General features: G+C 42.2%; 1 protein-coding gene across 1 annotated transcript; it reads right to left on the reverse strand.

Annotated features, from left to right (window-relative positions):
- Positions 1–244: 244 nt before the first annotated feature.
- Positions 245–14,836, reverse strand: tmem161b (transmembrane protein 161B). The gene is made up of 12 exons (XM_040195731.2): positions 14,570–14,836; positions 10,375–10,478; positions 9,435–9,515; positions 7,921–8,018; positions 7,655–7,811; positions 6,186–6,337; positions 6,035–6,095; positions 5,812–5,952; positions 5,270–5,383; positions 4,294–4,468; positions 3,078–3,174; positions 245–2,979 (listed from the first exon to the last, which is right to left on the reverse strand). The coding sequence occupies exons 1-12, from the start codon at positions 14,570–14,572 to the stop codon at positions 2,681–2,683; spliced, it is 1,482 nt and encodes a 493-aa protein (XP_040051665.1). The 5' UTR covers positions 14,573–14,836; the 3' UTR covers positions 245–2,680.
- Between the last annotated feature and the right edge of the window lie 864 nt (positions 14,837–15,700).

A 15,700-nucleotide genomic window follows, 5' to 3' on the forward strand; every position in this document is an offset into this window, starting at 1 on the left:
TATAATCAGTGATTCATCAAACTTTTATGAGATTATTGATATTCACATTTCAAACAAGGTGAAACTCTGCTTCACCTAATGACTGTGACCAATGAATCCATTTGAGACTTCTACTTTACCCAATTATGGGATGTCCTTTCAAAACTAAAAGTAAATGCTTACAGCAAATAAATGAATCCAACTTCCAATCATACTTTGTGTGACAGTGATCCAGAGCATGAAGATAAAATAAAAAAGGACATAGTAAAGAACATTATTTATTTAAGACACAATCTAAAGCAGAAATAAATACACGAGAGAACAATGAGTGTAATTAACTTAACACTTTCAGTGATAACAAACGGAAGAAACAATGCCTCATTAGACCACTAAAAAAAAAGAAATCAGAGTATTTCTGCTTTTTTTTTTCTTCTTCTATACAAATCGGACCATTGAAAAAAAAAAAAAGGGTTAATCTGCAACTGATTGGACAAACGATTTAAGCCATCAAGCGCTTCTATAATAAAATAGTGTTTGATGTTAACATTAGAAATGTTTACATACCTCGGCATGTGAAATAAATACAAAAAAAGTATAATAAATCAATCAATGAAATTAGTCATTAGGACAAATTTGACTTGGTTTGAAAGTTGGTGGTTAAGAGCTCAGGCAGAGCTGGGAATGGGAGTGTTAAATATGTTTAGCATTAAAAATAATTTTCATCAAAACAATCTAGAAATCAGGCAGGATTGATACATTCATTGTGTGCATATTCCATCATTTAAAAAGATACAAAACAGATGCTAAGACTTTTGACTCCAGGAACTAAAACATATGAAACAATTCTACTTGAATGTGTAAAAAGTGTTTTGTACAAACCCAAAAATGTGGATTTCATGAATTACAGCTTTATGACACAATAAAGGACTAAATGGAATACCACGGTGCCAATCGATTAGGTGATCAGTAATCAATCTGGCACAACGTAGCCTACATTCCTGAATGGACTGGACAATCGTATTGGCCGATTCTGGCTATTTTTGCGCACATTTACCCACCAAAGAATTACAGCAGGCCAAGAGACATCGTACATACCGCTACGTCTCGCTGTGAACCAGGGTTTGTGATTCCCTCATAACGAATCTACAGAAAACAGAAGGCTGCATTGTTAAAGTACGGTTATGCTTTCAAACACTAGCAAACACACACACCAAATCCTTAGCCATTGGGAGAGGGGGAACAGACTCGCTTGGCACCATTTTAAGAATCAGAACTTCACACTTTGATCAATCAGAAAAAGATTTCAAAACCAGACAGAAAATGGTTCCCAAATCAGCCCGAAAACGACAGATGGCTAAAAGTTAGAAAACAGAAAAGCAGACTAACTACCGAGTAGTTGATATCATCCTCTTTTGATCTAAATGCCCGTTGAGTATACAGATGACCTACAGCAGAGATCTTACACATGCAGACAGACACAAAGACTCAAGCACAAACCCCGACTGAGCCCTCAGTGCCGCCCTCCCTTTAAATCATTGATGATGAAGAAAGCGCTCTAAATACTCTCATAGCTTTTTAAAATGGCTCAGTTAAAACCGATGAGTTTACAAGGCAGAATAAACATTTAAATACTTCAGCTTCAAGTCAATGAGACGTTTAACATCTTTCTCTTGTAGGAACAGCTCTTCTTCAGTCGTCCACTCTCCAACCCCGTTTAGCTGACAGCCGGTCTGTGAATATCCACAGACGGCACCTTCCTCCCTCCTACTCTCTGTCACAGACGTGCCGGTCCTCGCCGCGACCTTTTAAGACTAGTTCAGACACTCCTTTGGTCCGAGGCAATGTAATCAAGTAAAAACACACACATATTTTTTAAAGTTTTGATCAAAAAAAAAAAAAGTCACGGGGCATAAAAATAGCAGTTGTCAGTTTCCCAAAACTTACAAAAACACAAAAAGGTGATGTTGACAGGAAGTCACATATTAACCCCCATCAACATCGGCAGAGGTAATGACCTAAATGTAGCTTCTTTACAATGCTTCATTGTGGGAAATATGCCAAATCAGACTGGAATACAGATGGTATTTAACTCCTATAACCAACCAACATAACCAACTTAACAGCATGTTTCCACTCATGCAGAAGAAGTCTGATGTACCTCACTACTGACACACTGTTACAGAAGCCTTAGTGAGCACAGAAAAAAGAAAGGATTAAACATGGGACAACAGCCAGGAATTTTGAAAAAGACATGGATGGAAATAAGCAGATCTGCCATTCAACAATGAAAAAGGAATAGTAATCAGCATCGGATATTTAAAAACAAACATTAACCTCATGTTATTCAAAATTCACACAAGAAACCGGACCAATTCCTCATTACTAACCCAATGTATGACCTATGGCAGCTCCTATTCCTCTAACCCATACTTCAGTCAGTTATCAAGGTTTAGAAATCTTAATCTCAAAATAAAAAAAAGGTAGTGGATGTAGTAAAAACAACGACAAGGGGTTCAAAGAGTCATCTGTGGAGGAAGCACTGGGAGCTGAACCGGGAGCACTGATGATATGGTCAGTCACTAACGCGGTGGTCGGAGGGAGAAAGGAAGGGAGAGGAGGGGTTGCGGAGCAGAGTCATCGGCGGGGCCTCCGTCGCCCGCCACACAGTACCCTCTGAGCAGCCACCGCTGGGCCGGCGACGCTATGCCGCCATGAGATACTGATGGTAGAAGAGGCCGAAGAGGGACGTGGAGAAGAGGCAGGCGGCGATCCACCACGTGAAGAAGGAGAAGAGGCCCCGGAAAAGCAACGGGCTGAAGACCGTCCGCAGGCCTCCCAGAGCCACCGACAGCTGGGCCACCGACGCCCGGGCTCCGGTTTCCACCAGTGAAGCTGGTGTGGGGGCGGCTGCCATTGGTGCCGCCCCAGTCACATAGTCAGAGTGAACTTCATACAGGCAAGGAAGGTCTTCTTCAGGATAGACCCACCAGGAGTGTCCGCCTGTGATGAATGACACAAAAAGGACGACAAAAAAAGGTGTTGAATTCGTTGAAGGCAAAGAGACGAGCTGGAAAGGATCCGAGCGGTGTTTGACTCACCTAAGGTTTTGAGCAGCAAAGTCGTATGCAGCAGCATCACTAGTGGTGCCACATACTGTAGAGCGATTACACACAAGTAGTAAAAAACACGAGCAACCTGGGGGAATTTAGAGAGGAGGAATTATTATACTACATCAATGTACACAGTGTAAGACATGGCGTTTTAACACCAAATACAGCTGCCTTTTGTTTTTCTGCAAATAAAGAATATAGGAATACAGCACGGAGTACGGAGCTCAGACAACTGGTCTAAATCTTTTGCTGAATAAAATATCATGAATCATGTTATATCTTGCTATTAAAAGAGGGAATTTTTAACAACAGACACACGGCTGGACATTTTTTCTTACAAGAAGTCTGTTTTTCAACTAAAGTTGTAGCACAATGCATTTCTGATAATACCAGAATGTGAACAATAATATTACTTAGACTGGTCTGCTTTAGACAAACCGCCAGTACTTTGTGTGGCTGAGGGCTTTAAAAAAAGGGACGAATAGGAAGAGCTGGTTTGCCTTTCTAGGCAGAGTTCTCACAATATTCTAAGATCACGCAAAATCGTATAATCAATATCACAAAATAGATCTATTCAGGGTTCGAGTAGCGAGTCGTGTCCAGTCAGCGTTCTCCAAGGAGCCATTGGCAGCTTGTGGCAAGGATTAGGCTTGTGAGAGACGAACAACAAAAGGCAACTCCTGCAGAAGTTAACGTAGATTCTGCAACATAACTGGAGAGTATTTATTCGGTGAAAGAAGAGCAGGGAACGACCCTGAAAGCTTCTCTCGATGGGAAAGGTTTTCTGGCTCAACTGCCAGCGTAGCTTTGCTTAGTGTTCCATTCACAGATGGTTCAATCATCTGCCACATATTTTCGGAAAACGCCCGTTTCCACTGGATGCCTTTGTAACAAACCATCCAGTGTGTCAGGCTAAAGGCCGATGTGTTTAGCCACAACACGCTCGCTGATCATGTATCCAATTCCAGGTGCACCACAGGTGGGCTGCACGCCTGCTGCATAACGAGATGAGACGAGTTTTACGCTCTGTTCCTTAGTTCACAAGAAAGGACACTATGCATCTGTATTTGTATTTAATTAAGGGCACTTGCCTCACTCTTAAATCCCCCCCACCTCTGCAAAACCAGCAATATTTCTGTTACTAAATTGTCTCAAAATTGCAGAATGATACGTAAATGGGTTATTATAAATGTATCTTGATCACCATCTTCTGCAGGTCAACGGTGCTTATCCGTCCCGCCTCCCTCTTCATCTGGTCCACGCCCTTCTGGGCCAGGTTGAGGTAGGCCTGCATATGATGTCTCATCAATGCGAGCCGGAGTACACACATCAGTATGATGGCCCATAACCGCAACGTGTCATACGTGTCCTCGGTCATCCTTGTATTAATAAAAAAAGAGGGAGTGAGTGAGAGAGAAACCACGACGTGGACGGCATGAAAAAAAATCCACACATCATGTTTCTGCTCCATCGTTTGGATTGTATGCTGACACTGTAACGTGGGGGGACAGCAAGAGCACAAAGGTAGAAAGGAAAAGAGGGTGAAAACGAGAGATAACATTTAGCACATGACAGAATTCAAACTTGCAACAAATACAATGCCTTTAAACGAATAACCAGCCAACACAAGCCAGCAGTTTGAGGTACCTCAGGGAAGCTCTTTAGTGTATGACTCAAATAGTTTACAGTCCAATTTGAACCCACATACACAATGTGCGTATTATCACTTCATCTACAAGCTGAATAGATTCTTTATCTCGGAACAATTCCACTTTCAGAACTGCTGTTGCATTGTTTACATTGTTTCCAGCACAAAAGCCACAATTACTAATATTTTCACAGCTCGCCAAGGTTGTCCAATTCCTCTTGTGTGAATGGCAGGTAATTAGCTTGCTATGTATCAGGGTCCAACCCGCCGACCAAGCACAGATCAAACAACCGTACATCTTCAGCACAGCCACCAAATGTTTAGGTAATCTCATTCAAGAGCTATAAAGAATCAATCCAGCTACTTGAACGTTTAAAAATAGAATAAAATAAAATGGTAAATATTTCTTGTTAGCAAGTTAGTTTGCCAAATGCAATGGGTGATGGTGTGACAGAATGACAACATCTGTTTCAGTGACATGTGTATCTGGACCACATGTGTAAACAATGTTGGAAACACAAAAATGACTTACAAAGGCACATTCTCCTTTTCCAGAGTGGGGTTCATCAGGTAGTCCTTGGTAATGGGCTTCACCCACAGAAGGACCATGATAAGAGGGGACAGAAAGTTGATATGAAGCAGAGTCCTATAGATAAAGAAAGGTGAATAAAGATGTGCAGTTAAACCAATGGTGATGCCGAACACTGAAAAACACTACAAGTCTGACTGCTGAAAGAAGCCCAAATAGTATTTGATAATAACTATAAACCTACTTCATTAATGACTCAATTGTATTTGAGAGAGAAAAACTAGCTCAGGGAAATTGACCTCAATTTGAAGTGAATGCAAGAGGCGGCCACTTTGGTGTCTATGCCAAAGTGGATCATTTAGATGTGACGTACACGTCTCTTGTATCTAACACGCTCTGAATAATCAGACTCTAATCTATCTCTAATTAACTTTTTACTAGACACTGAAATGCCACCACTGTATCTCCTTAATATTATTAAGTCTATCATCAAATGTTTTCAATTAAAAACACACGAGTGAAGACAATTACTGCAGTGGACTCACTGTGTAAATTTGGCTGTGGTCAGATTGAGAGCATCGAGGTGCATCTGAGCCAATCGTAGACCGGGGAATGTTAGGAATGCGCCAATCAGGGAGCAGAGCAGCGCCAGGATCAGCTTGAAGGTCAGTTTGGATATGGGACCCCTGAGGAGGGGAGAACAATAGTGAGATACTGCTGCCGCCGCTGGAGACATAAATACTATGAGAATACAAATGCTGCACTTACTGGGAATCTAAGCCCTGGTGCTCCAGAAATTGTAAAGCGCTGCCAGAGAAGTTTGCAAAACCTTAAAAAAAAATGTTGGTGTGAAACTCACTTGCTGGGGTCAAAATGACTAACATTTGGTTTCTACCAACTGGACCATTTCAGCACTCACCCGTCTCCAGACCAAACTCCAGGTAGTTTTCAGTAACAATGAGAATGGCCATGGCTTTGACAAAGAAGAAGAAAGCGAAAGTAATGCAGAGTGAACGCTCGCCACCTTCCTCCAGCTTGAAGTAGTGGGCCGTTAGAGAGAAAAGGGTCTTACTGTGAAGGCAGAGTCAAGGAAACACATCTCCCGCCGGCATATGAAGCAAATCTCGACCGCTCTGGAGATACATTTTTAATGCTGTGTACAGGTGCAAAGCAAATGGAAATAGGTTTTGGGAATCGAGCAGTCTTTACGAAGCAGTTTGTCCCTTCTCCCTGTAAACCCCGCCACCCCTATATGTCACACAGAATTGTTTGTACAGAATGGGAGGGTCTTTGGCTCCATGCCATGGAGGACGTAGTCATATTTTACGCTGCCCTGTCAACCTTGATGAGAAAGCTTTAAGGACAGAGCATCAATCTAAAACGCTTTTTGCCAAGGAGCCAGAAGTGTCTGTTTCTCTAACAGTCAAGTGACCTGGATGCCCATTTTTTGCTCTCCCCCTTTCAAAAATGGTATTCGATTCAGTGACATCTTCTTTATCGCCCAGTCTATTCAGTAATATGCACTCACAATACAAGTTTAAGCCAGCATGCAGCATCCAAAAGAGCCAAGTGGTGGACCACAATTAATAGAAAGCAGTTTGTGGGGAAAGGTGGGGAAATGTAGTCAGTCATTCCAACAAGCCCCGTGCCATCGGACGCAGATACCTGAAGAGCACGCTGCCCCGGGGAATCAGAGCAGGTTATGGCGGGAGAGCTGACAAGAGCCTAAAACACATCTTTAGAGCCGAAACATCCCATTAACGCCTATATAGCGCAAACATATTCCCTCGTCTTCATCGTGCCATTACGTCGGTCCCCCAGTGCGTCCACCACCCCTCCGCCCCCCCAACCAAGCATATCAGTGTGTCGAGTTTGAAAACCGGGCCTCCAATCTCCGACGTAGGCAGGAAATGACACACCATCCCATCACGCGGTCAGCCAGGCTCGACCACGACCGTCGGACAGACTGATCCTAATGGTCGGCGGCGAGGATAATGCATATAATTTAACCATCATTCAGTGTAGCAAAATATCAAGTAGCTGTGGAAGATAAGGTGGAGGGAGTGAAGAACTTCGGAGCTTCAGCAGACATTTTAAAGTCGCTCTCCGCTACCGCTGCATCCACATAATCAAGCCGGAATGATTTGGGGCGGTAGCCAATGTAAAGTGAAAACAACAAGAACGTGCGTCTGCTGAGAAGTGTGTGTCTGCTGAGAAGTGTGTGTCGTTGGGGTCGTCGTGGCGCAGGGGGTAGAGCGGGTGCGCTGGGAACCGCAAGGTTGGAGTTACACAGTTCTGTTACACAGTTCACACCAAAACAGCATTGAGATTCAGCAATGTGATTTGAACAAAAGGCTGACCGAGATGTAAAGAGTGATGGAAGGATACAGGACAAAAGCGATTACTAACAGGCACCAGACCACACTGATGTTCATCTCTCCCGAGGGCTGAGCCACGCTGTAGTACAGTTCCGTTATCAGATAGACCACAGTCGCCGCTACTGTGAAATCCACCAGCCACTGGAACTCCGGGAAGTAGTGTAATGCTGCGGACATAGAAAGTATAATAACAGTATTACATAATAAAATATACAGCACAGCTTGTTGTGATGTTTGAACTATATTCATGAGACATTTATCCCATTAGATTCATACCTAATGTGTCGACTTCCGCAATGTATTTCGTCTCCAGTTGCAGATCTATGTCTTTGGGAACCGTGAGTGGCTTATTCTCTATGTGACCATTGTGCTTCCTATGGGAAAAGAGGAGAGACAAAAAACTGTCAGGAGAACGGAAAGAAGCAACTTTAAAATAGAAGACAACAGGAATTTAGACCATTCGCATTTTTGCTAAATAAATAAATTGTAGAATACAGAATTATGTTGTAAAGACATCCTGTAAACTTGTAAAAAGATTCTTCAAGGTGGTTTCTCTCATCTAGCCTCTGAATATCATCAATAAGAGGTATCTGTTTAATCTATTCTGCACTCAGTGTAGCGCTGGCTGACAACGTCGATAGTTGGCAGAGGCCTGGTCAATTTTTATTACTGTTTATACTACTGGACTCATCCATGACCAGGGAGAGGAAGGCTGCCATACACATAGCAGCAGCAGGGCTAAATTGCTAACAGCAGGCCATTGGAGAGGTGTTCTTTAAGCTCTGGGCTGGAAGAGCCGTCTGGTGGGCCTCCTCAGTTCGGCGCTTTGTTTGTTCAGCCCCTGTGTGCACGCTGGATTCACAGGACAATACCAATGTAAGACTCTTGGCCCAAACATGCCCTGGACAGATTTCATCTGTGAGGCACCTGACAGGAAGAAAAAAAAAAAAGGGGGCTCAGCCTTGCCCCTGACTGAGGGAGTCCGGCGGTCAACAAAAGGAGCGGAGCTGCCTGGCACGAGCTGGCAAAAGGACAGTGGTCCATCTTTCTCTTGAAGGGATTAGTGAACATGTGGCGCTAGAGAGCCTTGACCTGCCACATACAGGGTCAGAGAAAGGACTGTGCCACAAAACCGCTAGGCTAAAAGCTGGACACAGTGAGGATTAACTTTCTGCTGAGACTTTAAATTCACACTTAAAAAGGAGAGTACAAAAGAAATGGCGCTTAATTTGCGTGTTACAACATATAGTTCAACTTCCACCTGCAGCCGTAATAATCTAATAGTAGGTTTTTGAATTTCAAAGTAGTCATGAAGGAGACTCATCTTCCAGATTCCAATGTTGACATCTGACCACTTTGAAGACAACACGATGTTTGGGAAACTGAAACTCATTTCAGAGACGATGCAATCCTTTTAAAGTGTCATCCCTAAAATAGCCTGATAGTTATGGCTCCAAAAGAGGCCCAACTTTCCTTACATCCACTAGACAGGGACACTTCTAAGCCCAGTAGCTCTGAGCCTCGATGAAGATCCTAAACAACAAAAACAGACGGCTGCCTCCTTACTTCAAACAGGCCTCAAATGAGCCACATAAACACATCAACTTTGTCCGTTTGCCAACACGAGTGCGCTCTCCATCCATCTAAAATGAAGTGTTTTCATCTTTTTTCCCCCTCTGTGATGAAAGGGGTGCCATTTGTACCGTCTGTGTGCCCCTGTATTTCCTCAGCTCTTAACCAATATATCCTAAACAGTATTTGTACCCTCCCCACACCCCACATCCACCAACCTGTCTTTCTTCTTCTGTCCTTTTTGTTTTCCAGCTAAGCTCCTCAGCTCATCTTCCGTAGGGTGCTGATACCACTGCAGACTGAACAAAGACAAGGAGAGAGATGTGGATTCAGGCTGCGATATGGACAGAAGGAGGGACTGAAAAAAGAACATTAGAAAAGCAGATTCGGGGGAAATTTGTTTACTTAAACATTTCCCTCTCAAGCAGCGCTATTAAGTTGTTATTCTACGAACATTATATGACCCAAAGCCTAAATTTGTCACCGCTGACCACAGACAATGAACAGACTCAAGCTTTGCTTGATTTCAGCAACTCTGATACTCCTCTAAAAAGAAAGTGTGAGAGGCACAACAACAGCAAGGTGGTCGGTCTTTAAATTGGAGCTAATTTAAGAGGATTCATTTGAACCGTTCTGCACACTCCTTAACTTTGTTTAAAGGAAAACCCTCTAGTCAGAACACCTTAAGAAGCACTTTGCGTTCTAGAGGAGGATAAAAAGCAACACATCTTGTTTTTCCCCTCGTACGGTAATTTATGTACATGGAAATGATTTACAAATATTCTGGGGGGACACTCTTGACTTTCTGTTCAGGGCGAAAGATTTACAAAAATGTTTGAACAGTGCCCTGAAAAGAAGAACATGATTAATTATTAAATGTGCTCCAAAAGTTGTTTACAGAATAACATATGCGGCACTAATTAGAGGAAACAAAAACTTTTGGGACTTTCATCCCAATATTGGGATGCCCTTTGCAAAATGATTTCATGATTTTTTTTCTTCTATTCTAAACCCCTTATCAACAATCTGCTGTGCCGAGTTAATGTTTATGTCCCCATTGTTCTGGAATCTTTCTGAAATTAACTTTTCACAAGCCAAGAAAAAACTACAGCATTTAGAAGAATGATCAGAAACAACATGTGCAGGATTCTTCATTACCTGCCACTGCAGAGTAGCCATCTTGCAAAGGAATAATGAGGTATGATTTTCTGAATTACACTGGCCATTACCATGGTAACCACCAGCTGCACACCAATCACACCCTGTGGAAATGGGTTAAAAAAATACATTGAAATGTTAATTATACATGCATACATACCCTTCCTATAGCTTGGCCATTAGGCCCAAAAATATATACATTTGTTCAGTGACATAAAATGGGCTTAACGTATACAAAGCCCAAAGAGGATGGAAAAAAATTCTGGCCTTTTCGCTGTTTGGTGCTTGATTAATTCAGTCATTGACTGACGTTTGTTTCTTGGGGAAATTGTTGAAAGGCTCTATTATCTTGATTAAGAGCCGAAATTTAAACACAGAACAACCTTGAATTTACCATAGTATAGTGCACTCTGTAGAACCTGGGAGTTAAACCTTATTGTTGTGCAGTTAAAGCCCGAAACATGAATTAAGCGAAGTCAGAAGGCTAAAATCCCTTTATTGCGTATTTTACGTGAAGCCGCTGAAGGCATTATAGGGGGTGTTTCCCCCTATATAAAATATTTTTAAATGTATTGAAGACACCAGTTTTTCCTTATTTTCCTAATAAGTGATTTGATCATTAACTAACCAACTATTGTAATTTGAGTAAATGTTGTGATGTAAATACAATGTTCAATGTCTGCAACACCGGTCACAATGTCTCAATGTGCCCAGCAGAAGGAACAGCGAGCTCAGCTCCCAAAGAGGAGCTCAATATCAACCCAGCACACTTAGATCAATATTCATTTAGGCTTAAGAGGCCAGAATCAGTTCTAGCATGCTGCGCTTTTATCCTTTCACTGCAGGTAAGGTCTGCAAGTTGGTTTATCTTTTTAGCAATCATTAGGAATCATTGATATCTGTGCCTGCAGACACTTGAGCAAAGCGAAACAATTAGCTAACCTTTCCCCAGTTAAATGCTCTTTTTTCCCCCCAAAACAGTCTTAGATCTGTATATCTGACAGCACCGGAGTAGTACTAGTGATTCTACTGGTGATTCTGCATACTTATCTCCAAAAATAGAGTGTAATTCCTGCCGCCGTTCTTGTTTTGTAAACATGATGTTTACACATCAATAGATTAGGCTAAACAGCACTCCCTGTCCCAACTACAAACAAGCCTGCATTCACCTTTGGAGGACGTTTTGAATTGCTAAATTTCTCGCTGCCCCATGTGCGCTTTGGTGGCAGTTTGAGGAAAGTTAAAAAGATTTTTGTAGAATTTGGAACTAATTCACGACTCAAATCTCAAAATGTCCAATACAGACTCTGTTAGCATGTGGTAACATGCAGGATACGCTTGGCCTTTCATTGGTAATGTACACAGTCAGTGTGTTTACATGATGGTATAATTTGAATCTTTGCTTAGTCGGACTATGCTATCTTTTGGGGCAAGTGCTATTATCCCAAAATACATGGCAGTGAATAAATCGAATCATTGGCCGAAAGCATGTCATATCCGATACGATAGGTGGCGCTGTTTTCATTACAACTAGTTGTGATACAGCCATTTCCGCTTGACCGCTTCACCACTACCAACAACAACAACATCAACATTACGAGAAAGATGGCGAACGGAGAGCAAGGTGAAGCTACATCCCTAAGGACAGCGAATGCGAATGGCGCTATTGGCTGATTTGATAACGGAGAGAAGACGCCGTCGGGATCTCAAGCATGTGCAAAGACGCAAAGTCCAGTTCCTTATCTGATTCACCGTTACATGCCGCAATAGTCGCACTATCAACTGGATCGGATCGAGTTTAGCAGGGGTGTTAGTGGGATCGTAGTCGGACCGCACATAGTCGGACAAAGGTGTTTACATGAAACGGATAATTCGATTTCAGTCCGACTAAGCCAGTTATTCAAATCCATGTAACCACGCTGAGTGTTTGTCATACAAGATCCTCTCTTTCAAACAATAAATACTGTTTAAAACAATGGCCCAGCTCACCACTCTCTGGCTTGGCATGGGTAGACCTACAGTACCAGTCAAAGGTTCGGACACACATTCTCATTGAATTGAAAATGTGTCCAAACTGTCGACTGGTACTGTGTGTCAGATTGTTTTAGGAGTAGAAGGTGGAAGTAAATGACCCCTTGACAGGACAGATGATGTTGGCACACTTGTAAACTAGACCTAGATTTTGGATTGCACACGGGACCCAAAGTGTCACTTAGCAGGGGGTTAGCTCCAGAAGCTAAAGTCAATACCTGCTCTGGAGGCACAGAGGGGAGACATTCATTTTGCAATCACACTTGGTAAGATGTGATGCGTGACCACACACACACACACACACACACACACACACACACACACACACACACACACACACACACACACACACACACACACACACACACACACACACACACACACACACACACACACACACACACACCCTCTGAATCAAGACATTCACCATACTAGTAATGGTCATGATATATGGGTCAAAAGTCTGAGCTTGGTGGATGTTGACCATTCTCTGTGGGAGCCCTGCAGGGATCTCAGGTCTGGGACAAATTGAGCCAGCATGGACGCTCTTATCATTGCGAGTCCGTTTGACCCCCTCCACCCAAAAACCAAATGAAATCTGTAGGGGGTAGAGAGTAGGTGGCGAAGTGATAGCAGCCATCTCTAAGAGCTGTAATACCTCATTTCTATTTTGACCACATGAAACTAAACTTGAAGCTGTGAATCCCCTCATTGACCGATTACACCAGTGTCCTACACTCTTTGGAAACTGTTCAACTATCAAGTGGAAATGTAAGACAAAACACAAATATCGCAGCTGTGCTTAGGGACAGGATATACTGTATATTGGAAGGACAACAGAGGTTGACGTCAGGGAACGACAGTAACGGCGATCAGATTTTCGTTGGCAACCATTTTGAGAAATTGGCAACTAGTGTTTTAACTAGTTTTTAAAACACATGAGAAACTTGGACAGCGAACTTCAAAACATACACGTTAGCAAACTACTAACTAATGGTGGGGTCATTTGAGGGGCCCACAAGCCAAACCGTCAGTCCTGAAGGGCAAATGGATCTGTGATGGGAGTCAGCACTACGGTCCATACAGTGGATACAGCAACACAACACACCAAATTACCAATCAGGAAACATTCAAACAAAAAATCATTTCAGAAACTAAAGCTTGTATGTGTTTGTGAAACAGCTACATCATTAACCTGGCGTATTACTGCATAGTGTCTTAATTACTCGAAATATAAGATGGCAACAAAAGCCAACCATAGATTGCGTTTCGACCAAACACAAGATTAGATGAGGATGCTTGTCGATTCGAATATATTGTGTAAGATTATTGTGTTCCTTCCTTCCCTCGTCTTCACTGGTGGTGCTAAACTGGACATTTCCAACGGTGACCTGCATGACAACTAGTGTGCTGAGCAGAGGACTCAGCAGGATGTGGGTATGACAGATGATTAATAGGAAAACTAACCTAGTAACTAAAGAACACTAACATTTCACTGTTGTATTGTGAGATTTAGTACTCGTGTTCAGAGTGAGAACAGCTACTTTGTTAGGGAGGACATTTGAAGATTGTTGGGTGCTTTAGCAAATGCATGGATGCAAACAAAAATAACTATAATATTAGCCCAGTCTTAAAAAAGGTAAGGAGACATACACACGGTGCTGTAGTTAACTACTATCGCTTTCCATCAGTAAGCTCACAATGCAAACACTGTGTAAAACCCTTCAAATGAAGGCGAGTACACCTTGACTTCTCCCAAAGGTATCCTGCAGCCTGCTGAATGACAACGCTAAGCTAACCGCTTATTGGTAGGATTCAGTCTTGCACTACTAACGTTACCATGAAACTCTAGCTAATGTCAGTGCAATTATCCCATAACACTGCACGTGAGTGCACACCTGTGAAGCAGTAACCGTTATGTGCCATTAGTCCATTAGACTGCAGTCTGCGGTCACTTTAAACACTAGCTAGAGGGCTAGCGTCACACTGGTTAGCCGGCTTGCTAGCCAGCTAAGATAAGCTAACGTTACATCCCAATAACAAATTGGTAATCAACGTCGCAGTAGTTTCGGCAAGAATGCTGATATTAGACACTATTAATGTATCAATGAGGTGCCACAGAAGGGAGAACCCGTTGCGTTCAAGTGCTAGCTGTCATACTCACCATGTTGATGCGGTGCAGCTGAAACAGACTTTCCCCGAACAACACTGAGCACCCCGAGTCGGAAATCAAGCGGCGAGGAGCACATAAGCCCTTCTTGCGATGGTTGTGCACACAATGAAGGGGCTTCCTATTAAAATTGTCACGGTATTCTTGCGGAGATGGGTCACATCATAAAAAATCAATGGATTCAACCTCCGGTCCCGAATATTTTCAACTGCAGTAGAGGTCACGCTAAAACTCAGTGTACGAAGGTGTCTTAAGATATGCCTGTAAGAAAATACCATACTACGTGGATTACATTTTTCGATTTCCCACAAATATAAATAAAACTTCATTCATAAAAATGATCCAACTCATATCTGTGTGCTCTAATTCTTAGTTTGACTTAATACTTACACGGGAGCTGTACTTCTGTGCAGGATTATACAAGACTACTATAACTATGCATTGGCATTGGGACCGCCGAAACCGGAAGAAAAAGTTGATACGCCACAACCCGAAACATGTCTGTACCTTCAATCGATGATTGGCTGTGGTCCATGGTCACTCTAAAGGGTAACGTTAGAAAAAATAAGTGCAAGGTAGTCTGAACAAACCAAATGATATGCATCTTTAGACCGGTGGCCACATTGATCCAATCCAAATTCAATATCAAATCATAATAATGTACAAAAGTTCCACTGAACAGTTATACATTAGAATAAACGGCTCTACTTAAGTACCAAGTATAATGTCACGTCCATGGCAGTTTTTTTGTTGTTGAAAATTTACCTTTTTGTGATAAAATATAGTTTTGCATCACTATATCTGTAATTAATCTTATTTTGTCCTTACTTACTCACTTGTTTGGCAAAATTAACACCTAACATGTAAGCATAACTTCCAACATTACACTTCAAGAATGAATTAATTAAATTCCATTGAAAACTAATAAAATGTTGTACTTTTGATGCTTAATTACATTGTAGTCCATTCCTGTCTCAGAACATAATAATTTCACTAAAAAGGATAATATCCTGCATTCTTTTTTCTGGTTCAGACACAAACAAATGCTGAAAACAAACAAAATCAACAATTTTGTGAATTTGTGTTTGCAATTGTCACCTCAGTGTGGCTTCCACTCAACATGTG

Source organism: Gasterosteus aculeatus, chromosome 13 (genome assembly GCF_964276395.1).
Source record: "Gasterosteus aculeatus chromosome 13, fGasAcu3.hap1.1, whole genome shotgun sequence".
Classification (NCBI taxonomy): domain Eukaryota; kingdom Metazoa; phylum Chordata; class Actinopteri; order Perciformes; family Gasterosteidae; genus Gasterosteus; species Gasterosteus aculeatus.

What these genes read in the sequence shown, in the direction of transcription:
- tmem161b (XM_040195731.2), bottom strand. An exon ending in CACCAGGGCTTAGATTCCCA is followed by an intron (nt 5,953 to 6,034) that starts GTAAGTGCAGCA and finishes TCCCCTCCTCAG; the next exon opens with GGGTCCCATATCCAAACTGA. An exon ending in GAAAAGGAGAATGTGCCTTT is followed by an intron (nt 4,469 to 5,269) that starts GTAAGTCATTTT and finishes TATTAATACAAG; the next exon opens with GATGACCGAGGACACGTATG.